Consider the following 22,371-nt stretch of genomic DNA (forward strand, 5'->3'; position numbering starts at 1 on the left):
GGTGATACTCCATAAGATTGGGCAAAGAACAACTGGAAAGTTGTAAGAGATCATACAAGTAGCCAGACATTTGCACTCCAAACAGCCAGAGTAGAAAATCCTCATGGACCACCAGGATATTCAGTGAATTCAAAGAAGTCACGAATTCGGGATCATAGGGGTAAACTTCCCTAGAGTAAAAGCTATTCTGCCACCATGCAATGACAATTTTGTATTCTTTGTAGAGACAGAGTTTTGCCATGTTACCTAGGCTAGGCTCGAATTCGTGGGCTCAAGCGACCTGTCTGCCTCAGTCTCCCAAAGTCCTGGAGTTACAGGCGTGAGCCAAGATACCTGGCCAAAGCCCAATATTCTTTACGAAAGACCACAAAGCCCAGAGCTCAACATCATCACATTTACAATATCCAGTAGCAAATCAAAAATTACTAGACAAAGAAGCACAGTGGCTCACACCTGTAATCTCAGCACTTTGGAAGGCCAAGGCAGGAGGATAACTTGAGGCCAAAAATCAACCTAGCCTTAGCAACATAGTGAGACCCGCATCTCTACAAAAATAAAATAAATATTTTTTTAATTAAAAATAAATAAATAAAGAGGCCAGGTGCGGTGGATCACTTTGAGCTCAGGAGTTCGAGACCAGCCTGGCCAACACGGTAAAACCCTGTCTCTACTAAAAATACAAAACTTAGCTGAGCATGGTGGTGTGCACCTATAATTCCAGCTACTTGGGAGGCTGAGGCAGGAGAACTGCTTGAACCTGGGAGGCAGAGGTTGCAATGAGCCGAGATCACGCCACTGCACTCTAGGCTGGGTGACAGAGCGAGACCCTGTCTCAAAAAAGAAAAATTTAGAAAGAAGGCCAAATAATTTTCAGATACATAAAATCTGAGAGAATTATCTGGCTTGCCTTTTAATTTTCTTTTTTTTTTTTTTTTAATAAAAATAGAGACGGGTCGGCCAGGCGTGGTGGCTCATGCCTGTAATCCCAGCACTTTGGGAGGCCAAGGTGGGCGGGTCATGAGGTCAGGAGATCGAGATCATCCTGGCTAACACGGTAAAACCCTGTCTCTGCTAAAAATACAAAAAATTAGCCGGGCATTGTGGCGGGCGCCTGTAGTCCCAGCTACTCGGGAGGCTGAGGCAGGAAAATGGCGTGAACCCGGGAGGCAGAGCTTGCAGTGAGCCGAGATTGTGACAGAGCGAGACTCTGTCTCAAAAAAAAAAAAAAATAGAGACAGGGTCTCACCATGTTGCCCAGACTGGTCTCGAACTCCTGGGCTCAAGCAATTCTCCCACCTGAGCCTCCCCAAAGTGCTGGGATTACAGGCATGAGCCATCATACCCAGCCGACCATTTCAATGTATTTTAAAGAGCAGAAGGGTGTAATGATGAAAGTACAACTTACCAATTATTTGTTCTTTTACAGTATAACCTCTTGAAGTTTAATTTACAAAATCTTTCCCAAGTCCGAGGTCACTAAGATTTTCTTTTCCTCTAGAATTTTCATAATTTTAGTGTATACATTTTAGTCTATGGTTCATTTTGTTAATTTTTGTATATGGGACCCTAACCATGTATATATATATAATGCTATATATATACATGGGTAGTAAGGATTGAGACTAAGGGAGACTCAATCTCAAAAAACAAAACAAAACAAAAAAAGAAATGATACAAATATATATATATGTGGTAAGGGTTGAGGTTCAATTATTTTGCATATGCTATTGACTCGCTCATTTTTTGAAAAGATCATCCTTTCTCGATTGTCTTAGCACTTTTGTTGAAAATCAATTGGCCATATGTGTAGTGGGTCATTAATCTATCTTTAAACTATTGTCACACTTTCTTGATTACTGAAGTTTTATAAAAGAGTTGAAACTGATGTATATCCTTCTACGCTGCTCCTTTTCCAGGTTGCTTTGGCTATTGCATTTATATGTAAATGTTAGAATATGTGCATTTATATATAAATGTTAGATTCTCCTTGTTTTTTTTTTTTTTGAGATGGAGTTCCGTTCTGTCAACCAGACTGGAGTGCAATGGCACGATCCGATCTCAGCTCACTGCAAACTCTACCTCCCAGGTTCAAGCAATTCTCCTGCCTCACCCTCCCAAGTAGCTGGGATTACAGGTGTGTGCCACCACGCCCAGCTAGTTTTTTTTTTTTTTTGAGATGGAGTCTTGCTCTGTCGCCCAGGCTGGAGTACAGTGGCGCAACCTCAGCTCACTGCAACCTCCGCCTCCCAGGTTCAAGTGATTCTCCTGCCTCAGCCTCCTGAGTAGCTGGGACTACAGGCAAGTGCTACCATGCCTGGCTCATTTTTGTATTTTTTGTAGAGATGGGGTTTCACCATGTTGGCCAGGCTGGTTTTGAACTTCTGACCTCAGTGATCTCCCCTGCCTTGGCCTCCCAAAGTGCTGGGATTACAGGCATGAGCCACTGCACTCAGCCTAGAATCTCCTTGTTAATTTCTACAAAAAGACTGCTGGGATCTTGGTTGGGATTGCTGTAACCTATTTCTTGAGACAGAGTTCCAGAGAATAAACTCAGATAACATTTTTGTTTTGTTTTACCTTAAATCCCCCAGTAATTCTGACGATTAACCAGATTTGGGTAACACATACACACTCTCTCTTTCACCACTCTCAGGATTCTACAATTATAACTCATATGCCACCATTTTTTTTCAAATATATTACTACCCTGTTATTAACACACAGTAAGCATTCACTAAATATTAGAAATAAATCTTGCTGGGAATCACTAGAGATGGAAAAGGTATATTTAAATTTGCAGTCTAAGGCAAGAGTTACCAATGAATACAGAAATTGGTGGGTTAAATTTACTGAGAAACAGCATATTTACAGTCTGGAATTCTGTCCCTACAAATTACTTATTACAAAAGGAAAAAGAGGCCAGGAGCAGTGACTCACGCCTGTAATACCAACAGTTTGGGAGGCCGAGGTGGGTGGATCACCTAGGTCAGAAGTTCGAGACTGGCCTGGCCAATATGGTGAAACCCCGTCTCTACTAAAAATTCAAAAATTAGCTGGGCGTGGTGGTACGTGCCTGTAATCCCAGCTACTCCGGAGGCTGAGGCATGAGAATCGCTTTAACCCAGAAGGTGGAGGGTGCAGTGAGCCGAGATCATGCCATTGCACTCCAGCCTGGGCAACAGAGCAAGATTCTGTCTCAAAAAAAAAAAAAAAAAAAAGGAAAAAGAGCAACTTTACAACTTTACAGTAGAGAAACCTGGAAGAGAAAAACTTAAGCAAGTGATCCAAGTTATCATAACCAACAGGGCAAAGAGACACAAATGTGCCTCCGAGAAGGAACATTATGCACCTAGAAGAGCATAGTATCACCTCTATAGGACTTTTGCTAAAACACATAAGCTGAATTTAATCACAAAGAAACATGACACAAAGTTAGGCTCTTTGTTTAAATTAACTGTTCTATTCTCTTCATAAACACCAAAGCTATGAAAATAAAAGGAAGGCTGACAGACTGTTGTAGGTTCTCAGGACAAACTATCGCAGGTTCTCAGGAATATGATAACCAATGTAATGTGTGCTCCTGGATTTCATTGTGGACCAGAAAAAAAAATTACTATGAAGGACATTAAAGACAATGGCAAAATCTAAACATGGTCTCCAGAGAATATATTAGTGTCACATAAATATTAAATTTTCTGATTAGTACAATTTTGATAATTACACTACAACTATGTCCTGGGTTTTTTTGGTGAAATATTTAGGTTAAAAGGGAAAACTCTGTATTCAGCTTACCATCAAATTTTTTTTTTTTTTAAGATGGAGTCTCAGGCCGGGCGCGGTGGCTCACGCCTGTAAACCCAGCACTTTGGGAGGCAGAGGTGGGCAGATCACGAGGTCAGGAGATCGAGACCATCCTGGCTAGCATGGTGAAACCCTGTCTCTATTAAAAGTACAAAAAATTAGCCAGGCGTGGTGGCAGGCGCCTGTAGTCCCAGCTACTGGGGAGGCTGAGGCAGGAGAATGGCGTGAACCCGGGAGGCAGAGCTTGCAGTGAGCCAAGATCGCGCCACTGCACTCCAGCCTGAGTGACAGAGCAAGACTCTGTCTCAAAAAAAAAAAAAAAAGTTGGAGTCTCACTCTGTCGCCCAGGCTGGAGTGCGGTGGTGCGATCTCGGCTCACTGCAACCTCAGCCTTTGGGAGGTCAGGGCAGGCGGATTACCTGAGGTCAGGAGTTTGAGATCAGCCTGACCAACATGGAGAAACCCCGTCTCTACTAAAAATACAAAATTAGCCAGGGAGGTGAAGGTTGCAGTGAGCTGAGATCGCATCATTGCACTCCAGCCTGGACAACAAGAGCGAAACTCCATCTCAAAAAAAAAGTACACACACACACACACACACACACACACACACACACAGATACATGTGTCTGAAAAAATATTAAAGGAAATGGGGCAAAATGTTAATAACTACTGAATTTGGATAGAGTATTCTGATATTCTTTAATTGTATTTGCAACATTTCTGTATGTTTAAAATTGATCAAAATGTTTTAAAAGAAAATTGACCAATTTAAAAAATATACAGAACTATTTCATATTGTCATTATCCTGTCAAAAACCATCAAAAATTGAAACTAGATTTTCCTCAAAAAAAAAAAAAAAAACTCCTCCTGATACCTCTATAATTAAGACCACTCACTTTTTCTGGTTTTGATTCCTCTTCATTCTCATCATCAGAGGAAGGACCTGCTAACGTTGACACTTTGCTAATTACACCAAGTCTGGCTAGCTGATCCAAAAATATATCACCACCTTTATCTACTAAATCCCTTATGATCTGCAAAGCCAGCAAGTGGCCATCATCATCATCCTGAAAAAAATAAAAATAAAAATAAGTTTAGTTGCCAGGAGTAGAGAAATGCAGTAATTTGCACAACATGATTTACTGAAATTAAAACAAAATTTTTATTTCAGACTACTAGCTAAAGGAAATTAATGCTGAAGAGTTTTGAAAAAGAAACTGACCTCTTGATCCAGGACAGTTGCAGTGATTTCCACTAGTATCGTAGGCAAATTGTGACCAACATCAGAATCACAAACTTCTTTTAACAGTGCTTCAGAGCAAAAATGAATCATTTTTCGAATTAGAGCAAGACTTGCTTTCCTTAAAAAGTAAAAATAGAATTATATGAAGCCAAATGAAGTTAAAATAAACCAAAATGCATGCATTAATGAACAGTAAAATATCCAATGTTACATTTTATACACTCTGCTAAAAAAAATACACTTAATAAAAAAATACAAAAAATTGGGACTCAGCACTATATGTTCATTTTTGAAATAATTCCATTTATTTTCTATTATAAATATATTGAGCTCACCAAAAATGACTTATAAAATTTTCTTAAATGTACTCTTCTACATTCTACACTTTACCAGCATGAATGTTAACATGTCAGGATAATTTTAGAAAATCAAGTAAAAAGTACTACAACTACTAAGAAAATAAATGTGGCCCAGTGCAGTGGCTCACGCCTGTAATCCCTGCATTTTGGGAGGCTGAGGGAGGCGGATTGCTTGAGGTCAGGAGTTCAAGACTAGCTTGGCCAACATGGAAACCCCGTCTCTACTAAAAATACAAAAATTAGCTAGACGTGGTGGCAGGCACCTGTTCTCAGCTACTCAGGAGCCTAAGGCGGAATAATCACTTGAACCCAGGAGATGGTGCCACTGTACTCCATCCTGGGAGACTGAAGGAGACTCCATCTCAAAACACAAAACAAAATTTAAAAAAGAAAAGAAATGATACAAATTATAACTAATCTAAAATTTCCTATAATCCAAAATACAATGCTCTAAGAATTTAAGATAGTAGGTAATTTATATGAAAAACCAAATTTTGAATTAATTTGTCCTTCATCAAATTTAAAATCCACGTTCACTACAACTATGGACTCATATAAATGAAAATAAGAGATCCTAATAATCCCATGCCCCCAAAATATTCCCATCATTAACAAATTAGTATGCCTCCTTTCCCTTTTATTCACTTATTGCTTTGCTTAGACCGTAGCAGACACTCTATATAAAGTCACATAAATTAATCTCAATGTTTTTTTTTTGGAGAACAGAGTCTTGCTCTGTCGCCTAGGCTGGAGTGTAGTGGCACAATCTCAGTTCACTGCAACCTCTGCCTCCCAGGTTCACGCCATTCTCCTGCCTCAGCCTCCCGAGTAGCTGGGACTACGGGCGCACGCCACCACGCTCAGCTAATTTTTTGTATTTTTAGTAAAGATGGGGTTTCACTGTGTTAGCCAGGATGGTCTTGATCTCCTGACCTCATGATCCGTCCGCCTCTACTTCCCAAAGTGCTGGGATTACAGGCGTGAGCCACCACGCCCAGCCAAATTAACCTCAACTTTATAACATGTAACCTGATCTTTTAAAATAAAAAACACATATTCACATACATTTAAATGATAATAAACTATTAATAAGATGAGGCTTGGCTGGGCGAGGTGGTTCACGCCTGTAATCCCAGCACTTTGGAAGGCTGAGGCAGGTGGATCACCTGAGGTCAGGAGTTCGAGACCAGCCTGACCAATATGGTGAAACCCCGTCTCTACTAAAAATACAAAAATTAGCCGGGCATGGTGGTGGGCATCTGTAGTCCCAGCTACTCAGGAGGCTGAGACAGAAGAATTGCTTGAACCCTAGAGGCAGAGGTTGCAGCAGGCCAAGATCGTGCCACTGCACTCCAGCCTGGACGACAGAGCCAGACTCTGTCTTAAACAAAAACAAACAAACAAACAAAAAAAGGCTTGTCTATTATGTAAGAGCCAATAATCAATCCATTTAACAAATATTTTCTAAGTATCTAACAATGTTCTAGGCACTAAGCTGCAGATATCATTACCCTTGAGGTGAATGATAGAAGGATAAAGAGGCAAAATTTTCAACTGATGTCCTAGAGAGGCATGTGACACAGCTGTATTTCTACAGCATGGGGTCTCTACATATTTTATAACTCTCTCTAGCTGAAGTTATAACATTATATTTCTTTAATGAAGGAATATGCTTTATTACAAATTCAAGTACAGTACAGAAAATGATAGGTGGACAGAGGACAAACTCTTCTAACAGGATTGGTTCTTTCCGGTTTTTGTTTTGTCGTTTTTAATTTAATTTTATTTATTTATTTTTTTGGGACAGAGTCTCGCTCTGTCACCCAGGCTGGAGTGCAGTGGTGTGATCTCAGCTCACTGCAACCTCCACCTCCAGGGTTCAAGCGATTCTCCTGTCTCAGCCTCCAGAGTAGCTGCGATTACAGGTGTGCACCACCACACCCAGTTAATTTTTGTAGTTTTAGTAGAGACAGAGTTTCATCACGTTGGCCAGGCTGATCTCGAACTCCTGACCTCAGGTGATCTGCCTGCCTCAGCCTCCAAAGTGCTGGAATTACAGGCGTGAGCTACCGCACCCAGCCATAATTTTAATTTTTTTTTTGAGACAGGGTCTCGCTCTGTCCCCCAGGCTGGAGTGCAGTGGCAGGATTTTAGCTCACTGCAACCTCCGACTCCCAGGTTCAAGTGATTCTCGTGCCTCAGCCTCCCAAGTAGCTGGGACTACAGGCTCCTGCCACTGTGCCCAGCTAATTTTTCTATTTTTTGTAGAGACAGGGTTTTACCACGTTGCCCAGGCTGGTCTCGAAATCCTGTGCTCAGGAAATCCACCCTGCTCGGCCTCCCAAAGTGCTGGGATTACAGGCATGAGTCACTGCGCCTGGCGCCGGTTTTTATTACTGGCCCCAGTTTTTATTTATATTCCACTGTAAATACCAGAATTTAACTATTAGTTTTATATCATGACTTATTTCAACTAACAATGTATTAGAATGTTTATGTTATTTATCTATCTCTCTCTCATATACTGAGCCATTACGAGCAGTAACCTTTTTATGTACTTTAAAAACATAATTCATTTAACCCACACAACAAAACCTATGAGGTGGGTTTTATTATCTCAAATTTACAAGTGAAGATACTGAGCGATAGTTAAGTCAATCTACTAAGATCACCGAGCTAATAAATTACAGAGCCTGTATTCAAATTCTATCTCTTAATCAGATGATACATAATACAACATAAAATTTTCCTGCTTAACACTATTATAAAAATTTTGAACATTTAGTTTACAGTATTTTCTATTAAAAATAGCACTATTTATTTTTGTGTAAACAGTTTCTTCATATTCCTTCAGTACAAAGGGATTCTTGGATCTAACAGCCTAAACACTTTCATTAAGTATTGAATGTGTATGAGTACTGCATTCATGTTGGCAAACTGATTCAAAAAAAGGCTGTTAACACCTTAAATTATCACTAAATATGAATATCTACAATACTCCTTTTTACTTAAAAAAATTTCTCATTTTTTAAGTTTCTTAACTGTCTAATAGGTAAAAATGATACCAAATTTTACTTATTTCTAAAATGTTTTGCTTTTTACTAGTAAGGAAATTTTTTTTTTTTTTTTTTGAGACAGCATCTCACTTTGTCATCTAGACTGGAGTGCAGCAGCACAATCTCAGCTCACTGCAGCCTCGACCGCCCAGGCTCAAGCAATCCTCCCACCTCAGCCTCTCGAGTAGTCAGGACTATGGGTATGCGCCACCACACTCAGCTAATTTTTGTGTGTTTTGTAGAGACAGGGTTTCACTAGTTGCCCAGGCTGGACTCAAACTCCTGGACTCAAGCAATCCTCCCACCTCAGCCTCCCAAAGTGCTGGGATTACATGCATGAGCTAACACACCCAGCTAGGAAATACATTTTTCCATATTAATTTTTTGCTATGTTTCCTCTTGAACACTGTGCCTTAATTTCATTGACTAATTTACTCAAATGGCTCTGAAATTTTTACGATCAATTTGTACATACCCTTTGTATATAATAAAGACAGTATCCCTTTGTCATATTTGCTAACAAATACCCACCTGCTGGCAAATTTATTTAAATTAAAAGTTTCTATTCTGAGACATTTGTGGCTGCAGGTAATATTGTTTCTGGTATGTAGTAGTTTTATGTTTTTTACATAAAATAAATTTAAAAGGACATATTTGGCTAATGCAAATAAGTTTCTGAAGTAAGGCAGGCATAGTGGCTCACGGCTGTAATCCCGCAGTTTGGGAGGTCAAGGCAAGGGAACTGCTTAAGCCTGGGAGTTCAAGACCAGCCTGGGCAGCAAAGCAAGACTCTCTCTAAAAATAAAAATCAGCTGGACCTGGTGGCGTGTGCCTGCAGTTCTAGCTACTCAAGAGGCTGAGGCAAGAGGATACACTGTGCCATGGAACTCAAGACTCAAGGTTGCAGTGAGCTGTGATCATACTATGCACTCCAGTCTGGGTGACAGAGCAACACCCTGTCTCAAAAAAAAAGAAAGAAAGGAGAAAGAAAAAGAAAAAGCCAGGCTGGGTGTGGTGGCTCACGCCTGTAATCCCAGCACTTTGGGAGGCCAAGGCAGGCAGATCATCTGAGATCAGGAGTTCGAGACAAGCCTGGCCAACATGGCAAAACCCCATCTTTACTAAAAACACAAAAAAATTAGCCAGGCATGGTGGTGTGTGCCTGTAATCCCAGTTACTCAGGAGCTGAGATGGTGCCACTGCACTCCAGCCTGTGCAACAGAGCAGGACTCTGTCTCAAAAAAAAAAAAAAAAAAGAAAAGAAAAAAAAGAAAAAGAAAAAGCCATTCTTCCTATCAAGGTCTGATAAACATTCAAGTATATTTTCTTTTGCTCAGACGTTCTGGAGGGGCTCACGCCTGTAATTCCAACACTTTGGGAGGCTGAGGAGGGTGGATCACATGAGGCTAGGAGTTCAAGACAGCCTGGCCAATATGGTGAAACCCTGTCTCTACTAAAAAAAATACAAAAATTAGCTGGGCATGGTGGTGCATGTCCTTAATCCCAGCTCCTCAGGAGGCTGAGGCACGAGAATCACTTGAACCTGGGAGTCGGAGGTTTGCAGTGAACCAAGATCATGCTACTGCACTCCAACCTGAGTGACAGAGCAAGACTGTCTCAAAAAAAAAAAAAAAAAAGTTTCGGAGGATAGGGAAAAAAGTATCTTATCTTTTTGTTTTCCTAATATTTTAGTTTTTAAGTCTTAGAATTTGTTTAGATTTAAAATATAAGATAAAAGATTAGGGTGATTTTTAAAATCAAACTACAAAGCAGATATTCCAGTAACACTTAATAAATAGTACTCCCTCCCCTGAATGATCTGAGAAACATCCATTATAATACATTCAATACCTATATATAACTGGCTCTATTGGGGGGACTATTTTATTCCATTGATTTACACACTACTCTGCTAGTTATCATAAAAGTTTCATTGCTAAAGGGTTACACTAACATTTCAGATTTTTCTTTAATAATCTCACCTATTTATTCTTCCAGATGAACTTTGGGATCTGTCAAGTTCTAAAACAAATTCTGTAGTTATTTCCTTTAGAACTGCATAACCTACAAATTAATTTTAGAAGAATTTATGTCTTCAGATTATTTAATGTTTTCACCCAAGAACAATTTCCCACTATATCCCACCAAGTCTACTTTTTTCTCTCAAATTGTTTTAAAAAAAAACAATTGGGCCAGTCGCAGTGGCTCACACCTGTAAACCTAGCACTTTGGGAGGATCACTAGAGCCGAAGAGTTCAAGACCAGTCTGGGCAACACAGTAAGACCTTGTTTACACACAAAAAAATAAAAAAATTAGTCAGGTGTGGTGGTGCTCGCCTGTAGTATCAGCAACTTGGGAGGCTGGAGAATTGCTTGAGCCCAGGAGGCTGAGGCTGCAGTGAGCTGAGATCACACCACTGCACTCCAGCCTGAGCAGCAGGGTAAGATCCTGTCACACACATACACACATACACACACACACACACACACACACACAAAGAAGGAAAGAAAAGAAAACCACACCACACACGGTGGCTCATGCCTGTAAACCCAACACTTCGGGAGGCTGACATCGGAAGATCGCTTAAGCCCAGGAGTTTGAGACCACTCTGGGTAACACAGCAAGACTTCATCTCTACAAAAAAAAAACTATTTTAATTAGCCAGGTGTTTAGCCAGGCATGGTGGCATGCATCTGTAGTCTCAGCTACTTGGGAGACTAAGGTGAGAGGATCGCTTGAGCCTAGGAGGCAGAGCCTGCAGTAAGCCAAGATTGTGCCATTGCACTCTAGCCTAGGTGACAGAGTGAGCCCCTTTCCTCCCCCAAAAAATTAGGTGGGCGTGGTGGTGCACAACTGTGGTCGCAGCTGCTTGGGAGGCTGAGTTGGGAAAATCCCTTGAGCCCAGGAGTTTGAGGTTGCAGTAAGCTATGAGCACTCCACCATACTCCGGCCTGTGCGACAGTGAGACCCTGTAGCTAAAACATTTTTTAAAATTTCTTGAAGGGCCAGGCACGGTGGCTCACCCCTGTAATCCCAGCACTTCAGGATGCAGACACAGGCGGATCACTTGAGGTCAGGAGTTCAAGGCCAAGCTGGCCAACATGGCAAAACCCCGTCTCTACTAAAACTACAAAAATTAGCCGGGCATGGTGGTGTGTGCTTGCAATCCCTGTAAACCCCTGGGAGGCTGAGGCAGGAGAATCACTTGAACCCAGGAGGTGGAGGTTGCAGTAAGCCAAGATTATGCCACTTCACTCCAGGCTGGGTGACAGAGCAAGACTCTGTCTCAAAAAAAAAAAAATTTTTTTTCAAAAGGTCCTCAAAGATCTAGTTTGCTGCAAAGTAGACTCAATCTTTGTCCAGTTATTTATACTAACTCCTAAGATGTTTACTTACCAGACCTCTTCAAAATTCTATGTAGCTTTCTTCTAAAACAAAGTGGAGAAGTACTCAGTCTAATTATCTTACAGAGAAAATAACCAGGCTTTTACAAACTACTCCACCACTGATACTACCAATCTCTGTTTTGAAGCCTTCACTGATCTGCTGTCTGCCTTTTATTTCCTGAACAGATACTGTGCACAGGCCTATACAGGTAATAGCTAATGTCAATACACATGGACGCTCCTTTAACTGTCTGAATCAGCGTTATGTTTACTTATCTGATAAAACTTCAAAAAAACTGGTAAAATATCAGGTTGTAACCAAACCACCTTGTTTTTTCGAGACAGGGTCACACTATGTTGCCTAAGCTGGTCTCAAGTGATCCTACTACCTCAACTTCCCAAGTAGCTGGGACCAGAAATGCGCCACCATGTGCTCCCCCTTGTTTTTAATAATGCTAAATAATTCCAAAAAATAAACTATCACTTTTCAAATACCTCTAACATTTTAGACACTATGCTACACACATATTTAATTTTTATTCTCACTCCTAAAGAGGATTAAGTATAACTATCCTCACCTTGGAGACGAGCCAATTAAGAGGTTATGTGTTTTGCCCATGGCCAAACATATAGGAAAGTGCAATGAGTTGATTCCAGAGCATGAGTTCTTAAATTAAGACATATATTATTTTCCTAGCTACAATTAAATGTGTCTGCTAATAACTACCTGGGAAAATTTAGCATCAAATTTTCTAACACTAATATCTCCAAACATTTAAAATGATAAAAGAAAATAACCATCCAATAAGGGAACTCTGTTATATGGTAGCATACTTTATAATTTTCTGATGGCCTTATCATGAAGCACTTCTACTCCAGAATGATTCTTGCACGGGCGTAACAGATGGTCCTCTAAAATTTTCAGACCAAATTATCTTATTCAAAACTCAACTTGCCATTTAAGATGATTCAAGTCTTGTGTAACTTAAAAAAAAAAAGTGACCCCACTAACACCTACACCTCTGTAGCTATTTGGGGAAGAATTAAAAACCAAGCTATTAAATGTTCACAGTGAATTATTTTGCGGCCACTTCTCTCCTATTTAAAGCAGACTGCTTGTATTTTAACGTCAGCTCATAATACTGGTATTTGAGGTACTTGAATCTTATAAAACTGCATGCTCTACAGACCTCCTGAACTGAAAACGACCAAAATCAGATTCCTACTCAGCCAAAAACCTGCAGTCATCTTCCACCCTTTCTTCCTTCAATCCACCATCTAATTGGTCACCAATCCCTACACAACCCATCTGCCAAACTCTTAAATTTGTTCTCACTAATCCAGTTGCCCTGAAGTTCCTATCTCAATCAACACTTGTCTGTTTCTATTCTCTCCTTCCTCCAGTTCTTCTCTCTGCCAGGGTGTCAAAGTGATCTTGATCAACAGAAATCCAGATGTGTCAAATTTTCCTTACGGGTCTTTAATAATCCTTCTTAAATGTGAGGTAGAGTCCACGCTCTTTCACATGGCCTACAAAAGCCATCATAGGTTATAAAAAGCTCCTCTCTACTTTCTTAACATTATTCTCTGAGCTTTCCAAATGTATCCTGTACTCCATTAATATTGAAATACTTGCAACTGCTAACAAAACACACTCATTCAATCATTCAGTAAATATCTACTGAGGACCTAAGGATCAGGCCCTATTCTATATCTCCTTGCCTTTGTAGGAATATAGCAGTACATAAGACCAGCTCTCGTGGTGCTTACTTTAAAGAGACAAGACAATAAAACAAACAAAACCCCCAAAAAAGCAGTATTTCAGAGAGTGTTACCTTTTTTTTTAGATGGAGTCTTGCTCTGTTGCCTAGGCTGGAATGCAGTGGCGCAATCTTGGCTCACTGCAACCTCCGCCTCGTGGGTTCAAGCAATTCTCCTGCCTCAGCCTCCCAAGTAACTGGGACTACAGGCAAGTGCTACCACACCCAGATGATTTTTTTATTTTTCATAGAGACAGGGTTTCGCCATGTTAGCCAGGCTGGTCTCAAACTCCTGGCCTCAAGTGATCCACCTGCCTTGGCCTCCCAAAGTGCTGGGATAATAGGTGTGAGCCACCGCACCCAGCCAAGATAGCATTAGCTTTGTAAAGTCAGTAAAACATTATTGATATAAAAAGTGTAACGGGGTAAATTTAAATCAGGGAGACAGACTTCAATGGATGTAACATTTGAACTGCGAGCTGAACGGTACGAAGCAAACACCCATTCAGAAGATCTAGGGACAGAAAGTTTCAAGCAGATGACAAACAAGTGCAAAAGCCCTAAGGCAAGGATGTACTTGGAGGGTTCCACAAATAGAAACAAGGCTAGCATAAGTGTAACGGGCCAAATGTTAGGTAGTACTCTGTTGGAGAGCTGGGTTGGGATTATGTAAGAACTTGCAAGCCTAAGGGTTAAGGAGCTGAGTTTTAGTTAAAGCCAATTAGAAGCAATGAAGGGTTCAAACTAGGAAGTGGTGTGATATAATTATGATTTAAAGATATAATTCTCAAGCCAAGTGTGGCAGCTCATGCCTGTAATTCCAGCACTTCAGGAAGCTGAGGCCAGAGGATTGCTTGAGCCCTGGAGTTAAAGACTGGCCTGGGCAAGATGGCCAATCTCATCTCCACAAAAAAATAAAAACATTAGCTGGTGTGGTAGTGCACGCCTGTAGTCCTAGATACTCAGCAGACTGAGGTGGGAGGATTCCTTGAGCCCAGGAGTTCAAGTATGCAGTAAGCTGTGATTGTGCCACTGCACTCCAGCCTGGACAAGAGAGCAAGACTTTGTCTCTAAAAAAAATTAAAAAATAAAAAAATGTATATAATTCTCAGGACAGGTGCAATGCAGAAGCTCACACTTACAATCTCAACACTTTGGGTGGCCAAAGCAGAAATATCACTTGAGGCTAGGAGTTCAAGACCAGCCTAGGCAACAGAGCAACACCACGTCTCCACAAAAAATTTAAGAATTAGCCAGGCAAGGCGGTATACATCTGTAGTCCTAGCTACTTGAGAGGCTGAGGTGGGGGATCGCTGGAGCCCAGGAGTTCAAGGTTACAGTGAGCTATGATTGTGCCACTGCACTCCAGCTTGGGTGACAGAGCAAGACCTGTCTCTAAAAATATATATGGTCGGGTGTAGTGGCCCATGTCTGTAATCCCAGCACTTGGGAGGCTGAGGTGGGCCATCACTTGAGCCCACGAGTTTGAGACCAGCCTGGGCAATGGGGTGAATCCCCATCTACACTAAAAGTACAAAAAATTATCTGGGCATGGTGGCACACTTGTAGTCCCAGCTATTTGGGAGGCTAAGGTGGGAGAATCACTGGAGCCCAGGAAGTCAAGGCTGCAGTGAGCCGTGATCCAGCCACTGCACTCCAGCCCAGGTGAAAGCGATACCCTGTCTCAAAAATCAATTAATTAAAAATATATATACACGCACACATCTACATATGTAATTCAGCCTAATATGTACAAACATTGTAAAGAAGCAAGAGAGAAAAAGCAGAATGATTAATTAAGAGGCTACTGCAGTGGTCAAACCCTTTGGTAGTTTGGATCAGAGTACTGACTAGCAAAAGATGAAAAGAAATAGCAAGCTATGGATACACTGTAGAGGGAGAGCCACAAGGAGTTCCTGATGGATGGATTCATACCTTCATGCATTTGCACATACTGTTCTTCACCCATGCTTCCAAATCTGTCTGCCTAGAAAACTCCTAAGTATCTTTTCAACCACAATTTAAATCTCACCTCTGCATAAAACTGTCTCCAATCTGCCCAGCCCAATTAGTTGTTAAATCATCTATATTCCCAGAGAACCCTGAATATGTGCCTAATCTACCATTTACCACTCTATGTTTTACCCACATACATCCTTACTAGCCCACAAGGGGAAGAGTAAGCAAGAGCCAAGTCTCATTTATCTGTATAACTCCTCCAGTGGCCATCTCATACTGTCCCTACCAACAGGCTTCCAAAAAGCTCAATAAGTGTTTGCAATACTTATCAAATAGTGATTTAATATTCAGAGAGCTACCAAAAATTTGTTAAGAATCTAATAATCTTTTCTAAAACTCCCCTTCATTCAGATCATCAGAAGAAAAGATAGGACTTTCCCACTTCTGATCTAATTTTTATTCTTACCACTCCTTTTTAACATTAAAATAAACCTCAAATCCTTCTGGAAAAGGGAGATAAATAAAACCATATAATTGGTGTGATTTGACTAACAAATCAAATAATATGAATAACTACCTTATTGAAGGCAGCATAGTTTGCTGAAATGTTTGTGCAAACACTGGCAATAACCTTTTCAAGTATATGGGTGCCATTTCCGGATCTCCTTTGGGCTCATTACATTCTTCTTCATCTTTGTTTGTGTCTTTCTTTTTCTTATCATCTCCTTTATTAACTGGACACATCCAATCACCTACAGACAAATATTTTTTAAAGAAATACTTTTTTGGAAAATTTTGCTTTCAAGGAAAAAAACCTTAAGATATATCCAACTTCAAATAATAATTATCTCTAATTAACAAATACACTGAAATTAGAACATTGTTTCATTGATGCTTATAATACTAAAGAGCACTAGTAACTTCAATGAGCTCAATAACAAATTAAGAAGATAATTTTGGATACTCCACTTCGTTCCAAAAATTATTTCACAGAGCTTCTGGATTCATCAACCCTCTGAAAACTTAAAACTTTGGTCAGCTGGGCACGGTGGCTCACGCCTGTAATCCTAGCACTTTGGGAGACCGAGGCGGGCAGATCACGAGGTCAGGAGATCGAGACCATCCTTGCTAACACGGTGAAACCCCGTCTCTAATAAAAATACAAAAAAAATTAGCCAGGCACAGTGGTGGGTGCTTATAGTCCCAGCTACTCGGGAGGCTGAGGCAGGAGAATAGCATGAACCCAGGAGGCGGAGCCTGCACTGAGCCGAGATAGTGCCATTGCACTCCAGCCTGGGTGACAGAGCAAGACTCCGCCTCAAAAAAAAAAAAAATTTTTGGTCAAACTACCCTATCTAAACAATACCAAAGTATTCTTTATCTGACATTCCCATATTCCTTGAACTTTAGATTTTGGTCATTCTGGAATCAGGCAGTCACAATCTCAAAGAACATAGAAAATTAAGCTGTTAAAAGTTTATTAAATGTAAGGATATACATATATAATTATTTGACATCATAGGAATAGTTCATTTATATAATGTTAATGTGTCTACAGAAAGCTATGGAAGTGAAAGCTGAAAAATAACAGTAGATGGCTTCAAAGGAAAGAATGTAGCACTCACCTGGAGACTGAAGAATAGCTACGACTTCACTATGGCCCCTTTCTCGAGCTTTATCTAATGGAGTTTTCCCATCTTCATCTCTCAGATCTGGATTTGCACCATGCCGTAACAGAGTCTAGAGAAGAAAAGCATTTAATTTGAATATAACAATACTTTATTTCTTTGACGTCCAACTATGTAAACTAAAGATTTTCCAGAATTACTTAATCAAGCAGGTGGCAATCCATATCTCTGCCTTTGCACTTAGTACCTTAAAAGCAGCCTACTCTGTAATCCCAGCACTTTGGGAGGCCGAGGCAGGTGGGTCACCTGAGGACGGAAGTTCAAGACCAGCCTGACCAACATGGAGAAACCCCGTCTCTACTAAAAATACAAAATTAGCCAGGCGTGGTGGTGCAGGCCTGTAATCCCAGCTACTTGGAAGGCTGAGGCAGGAGAATCGCTTGAACCCAGGAGACAGAGGTTATAGTGAGCCAAGATTGTTTGAACCATTGCACTCCAGCCTGGGCAACAAGAGCGAAACTCCATCTCAAAAAACAAAAAAAGCAGCCTATCGTATCTTGAAAAACTTATGAATTAATTGTACTTGGTTATTTATCATCATCTCAAATTAAGTATGTTCCATCTTAACATGTCACCTTCTCCATCAAACTCTGCCTTCCAATTTCTTTACTTTAAGAGGTACTGTTTAATTTATGACCCGGCAATCAACGACATCGCCTCCTATATACTGCCAATTACCAAGTTAAGTCAAATTAAATTTTAGACCAAAAAGTCAACCAGGTGTGGTGGCTCACGCCTATAATCCCAGCACTTTGGGAGGCTACGCCGGAGGATCACTGGAGGCCAGGAGTTCAAGATCAGCCTAGGCAACATGGTGAGATCGCGTCTCTACAAATAATACACAAATAATAAAATAAAAATAAAAATTAGCCAGTATGGTGGCACACGCCTGTAGTTCTAATGACTCCGGAGGCTGAGGCAGGAGGATCACTTGAGCCCAGGAATTCAAGGTTACATGAGCTATGATTGTACCACCGCACTCCAGCCTGTGAGACAGAGCAAGACCCTATTTCAAAAATAAAAAGTCATCAATATATCCACCTCTATACCCACTAACACCTTAAACCTTTCATAATTTCATACCCAGACTACTTAATCACAATGGCTCAATAAAAACTTTTTTGCTAACAGCTGACCTTAAAAGTACTTGAAAGGGAAACTCTAAAACCTTCTTTGCTTACTCAGTATTAGTCACCCTTAGAAGCATCATTCTCTCTAAAAACTAACCAATTCAAACAAATAGAATTCAGGCTTGAAGAGACCATCCTTCTCAGGCTAGAAAGCTACTAACCTGTTATTGAAAATTTTGTTGTAGTGTAAAGATGACAATAATAGCAGCTATCATTTGAACACCTACAATATGCTGATTACTACAGTAAATCTATACAATATTTTTTTCTAATTCTCACAATAATCTTGCTAAGAATACATACTTATTTTATAGATAAACTTAATAAATTGTCCAAGGTCATATAGCCTTTTTTGTGCATAAGCTGAGACTCGAATCCAGGTGTGCACAACTTCAGAGTGGACTAACCTCATACTATACCAAATAACTTCACGACTGGCAGATTATAGACACCTAGTTCATATATTTGATGTAAACCTTTTCATTTAACCTCTTTGGACCTCAATTTCTCTAACTGTAAAAATAACTCCCCAAAGTCCTTTGCTAGTCTGAGTCTAGTGATTCTTCTACAAACAGAATATTTGGCTGGGTGCAGTGGCTCACGCCTATAATCCCAGCACTTTGGGAGGACAATGCAGGTGGATCACTTGAGGCTAGGAGTTTGAGACCAGCCTGGCCAACATGGCAAAACCCTGTCCCTACTAAAAGTACAAAAACTAGCCAAGCATGATGGCACACGCCTTATAATTCCAGCCACTTGGGAGGCTGAGGCACGAGATCGTTTGAACACAGGAATTCAAGGCTGCAATGAGTCACTACTGTGCCACTGCACTCCAGCCTGGGCGACAGAGCAAAACCCTGTCTCAAAAAAAAAAAGAAAAAGAATATTTTATTGGTGAATACAAACAAGAGAAAATATAGGCAAAGTTATTCATTGCCAAGAGTAATAAATTGGAAACAATCACATGTTCAACACTAGGTGACTAGTTGAATAAACTTGTAGTACAGAATATGCATACAGATATAAAAAAAGTTCTCTACATGCTAACAGGGAGAGATCTCTAATTTATATTATTAAGTAAAAAAACAAAGTACAGGTGAGTGTATAAGAAAAGGAGGGAACACATATATATATATTTGTTTTTATTGAATCTGTATTAGGAAACACTAAAAAGAAAAAACTAATGAAAAACACTTATAGTGAGTAAGGGGGAATGAAGTGGATGGAGATGGCATGGAAATAAAAGGTTTTATATCATTCTAATTTTTAAACCATGTAAATGTTAAAAATTAGTAATTTTAAAACCTAGACTTTACCTTTGCTACTTGAGGTCTTCCAAAACATGCAGCATAATGTAATGATGATGACCTTTGACCTCTATTAACATCTGCACCTCTCTCACAAAGAAATTCTACCTGTAAAATGATAACGAATCATAAAGCTGCTTTTGATTAATATTTCTATCCTTAATTTAAATACTAGCTTTTATTTATTAGCTTACCATTTCCTGAGTTCCAAAAGCAGAGGCCCAGTTTAATAGAGTCTGACCTACATCATCCATAAAATTTACTTCAAAGGCTGAAATTTTGAAGGAAAAAAAAAGAAACGTATTTTTAAAGCCAATAAAATACTAAACTTTTCTAAAGACTGAACCATTTTAAGATTGTCATTAGTCATCATCTAAATAAAGAGCCAAGAAAGTGTTTTAAATATTTAGGTCAACTACAAAGCAGTACATAATCAGCAAACTTGAGATCAGCTAAGAAAAAGTATTTAAGTCCAGGCACGGTGGCTCACGCCTATAATCCCAGCACTCTGGGAGGCCAAGGTGGGCAGAGGTCAGGAGTTTGAGACCAGCATGGCCAACATGGTGAAACCCCGTCCCTACTAAAAACACAAAAATTAGGCGGGTGTGGTGGCACATGCCTGTAATCCCAACTACTCGGGAGGCTGAGACAGGAGAATCGCTAAAACCCAGAAGGCAGAGGATGCAGTGAGCCGAGATTGTACCACTGCACTCCAGCCTGCACAACAGAGCGAGACTCTGTCCCCCTCCAAAAAAAGAAAAAACATTTGAAAATGTTTAAACCACTGGGGATTCACAAGGCTTTAAGTCTTAAAAATAAACATGAAATAAGAAAGGAAAACACTAAATACACAACTAAATAAGGTAGTAGTTGCTAAAAGAGGCTAATCCACATCCATAATCCAAAGAACACAGAAGAACAAATCTGATGACCCAGAAGCATCTTTCAGGAATTATATTTGCTCATCACCTCACGCAGCAGTCAAAAAAAATCTGCATTATTATAATTCATTCACATCAGTTTCTGTCAATCTTGAGAAAACCTTAGAATTTATAAGATCTCCTTCAGGTATAAAACAGAAATTTCAAACTTTATAGAAGTTTTACTCACTAAACAAGCATTTATTCAGGTTTCACCATGAACCAAGCTGATAATTACACAATTATACACAGGGACAGTGGAGAATATTGAAGGGGTGCCACTTTGTTATCTGGATTTCTAAGAGTTCTGTCTGAAAACTAGAAACTGCCTATATGGCTATCTCACAACTTTCTTTTTATATTTAAAAAAATATTTTCTGACCTCCTGTGTCAATTGCATCTATAAGTGCATCGGTATCTTTACTTCGAATACAATCTATAAGCTGCCGATGTGAGCGCTCCCCAGAACTATCTAATCTCCGGAGTCCTGGGATTCTGCCTGTAGATCCAGCACTAGACTTTGGCAAAGCTTTTCGTCCTTCAAATAATAGCACCAAGAGAAGGTCAACCAAACGCATAGTATCAAGCACACATCTTTCATCACCCTGCAATGCACTTTCAATTGAATCTGGAAGCTCCGACCTCAGGAGATCCTAGAAAGAGAATGGGAAGAAAGAAGTTTAATATATTAGCATTATACAAAAACACTTTTTCTGAAGATTAAAAAGCAAAGATTCAAAAACATTCTTACATGTGTTACTACCGGAGAGCCTCTGCAAAGTGTTGAGAGCAGACTTACAATTGTTGACACCTGATTACTCAATTTGGAATCTGCAGTGGTGGATGGAGCTCCTGTGGTGCTGCGACCTGGTTTGCATGCTGATGATGGTCCTGATACAGTACCACCAGCAGCAGCCATTCGGGATAACAGCTCCTCAGTTAATCCATGCTTGGCTAATGGAGCTGGGTCAACACCACGACGGGTAAATCGGTCAGCCAGTGATGCAAAGCATCGCAGAGCTCCATCTGAAACCTAACGATGTGAAGAAAATGCCCACAGATAAAATTCACCTAAAAAGGGTTAGTAATGATCATTTCAATACTGACACTATAAGAAAGGCAACTGCAGCCAAGTGATTAAGCATGTGATCTGCCTAGATTTGAATCATGGCTCCATATACTGCTAACTGTGTAATCCGAGGAAGTTACTTAAACTGCTTAAAGCCTCAGTTCCCTCATTTGTAAAATGGGGATATTAATGGTACCTATATCTCATTGTGTTAGCTTAAATGAGGTAACACATATAAAGAATCTAGAAGGATAGTAAAAGCTCAAAAATATTAACTATTATTATGTGTACCTTTGTCACAATAATCTATGATATCAACTGAAAATAACATGTGAACAATAAGGCATTAAAAGCCAAGTTTTATTTTCTAAAGTATGTTAATTCAATAAGGATTTACAGGTAAGATTATAAATACTGTCTTATGCCTGGCACGGTGGCTCACGTCTGTAATCCCAGCACTTTGGGAGGCTGAGGTGGACAGATCACAAGGTCAGGAGTTCAAGAACAGCCTGGCCAATATGGTGAAACCCCATCTCTACCAAAAATACAAAAATTAGCCGGGTGTGGTGGTGGGCACCTGTCGTACCAGCTACTTGGGAGGCTGAGGCAGGACAATCGCTTGAACCCAGGAGGCAGAGGTTCCAGTGAGCCAAGATCATGCCGCTGCACTCCACCCTGGGTGACAGAG

General features: G+C 40.1%; 1 protein-coding gene across 12 annotated transcripts in view; it reads right to left on the minus strand.

Annotated features, from left to right (window-relative positions):
- HECTD1 (HECT domain E3 ubiquitin protein ligase 1) overlaps nucleotides 1-22,371 on the minus strand; it is a 111,627-nt gene that overhangs the window by 56,046 nt on the left and 33,210 nt on the right. For all 12 annotated transcript variants that reach the window (XM_063651507.1, XM_054448300.2, XM_063651506.1 and 9 more), the window contains exons 5-12: nucleotides 21,366-21,647; nucleotides 20,997-21,267; nucleotides 19,889-19,965; nucleotides 19,704-19,802; nucleotides 17,195-17,309; nucleotides 16,147-16,321; nucleotides 5,028-5,166; nucleotides 4,702-4,872 (exon numbers count right to left, since the gene is read on the minus strand). In XM_063651507.1, coding sequence (XP_063507577.1) covers nucleotides 4,702-4,872; nucleotides 5,028-5,166; nucleotides 16,147-16,321; nucleotides 17,195-17,309; nucleotides 19,704-19,802; nucleotides 19,889-19,965; nucleotides 20,997-21,267; nucleotides 21,366-21,647 — 1,329 coding nt within the window. The remainder of the gene's footprint in view (nucleotides 1-4,701; nucleotides 4,873-5,027; nucleotides 5,167-16,146; nucleotides 16,322-17,194; nucleotides 17,310-19,703; nucleotides 19,803-19,888; nucleotides 19,966-20,996; nucleotides 21,268-21,365; nucleotides 21,648-22,371) is intronic.

Source organism: Pongo pygmaeus, chromosome 15 (assembly GCF_028885625.2).
Source record: "Pongo pygmaeus isolate AG05252 chromosome 15, NHGRI_mPonPyg2-v2.0_pri, whole genome shotgun sequence".
Taxonomy (NCBI): domain Eukaryota; kingdom Metazoa; phylum Chordata; class Mammalia; order Primates; family Hominidae; genus Pongo; species Pongo pygmaeus.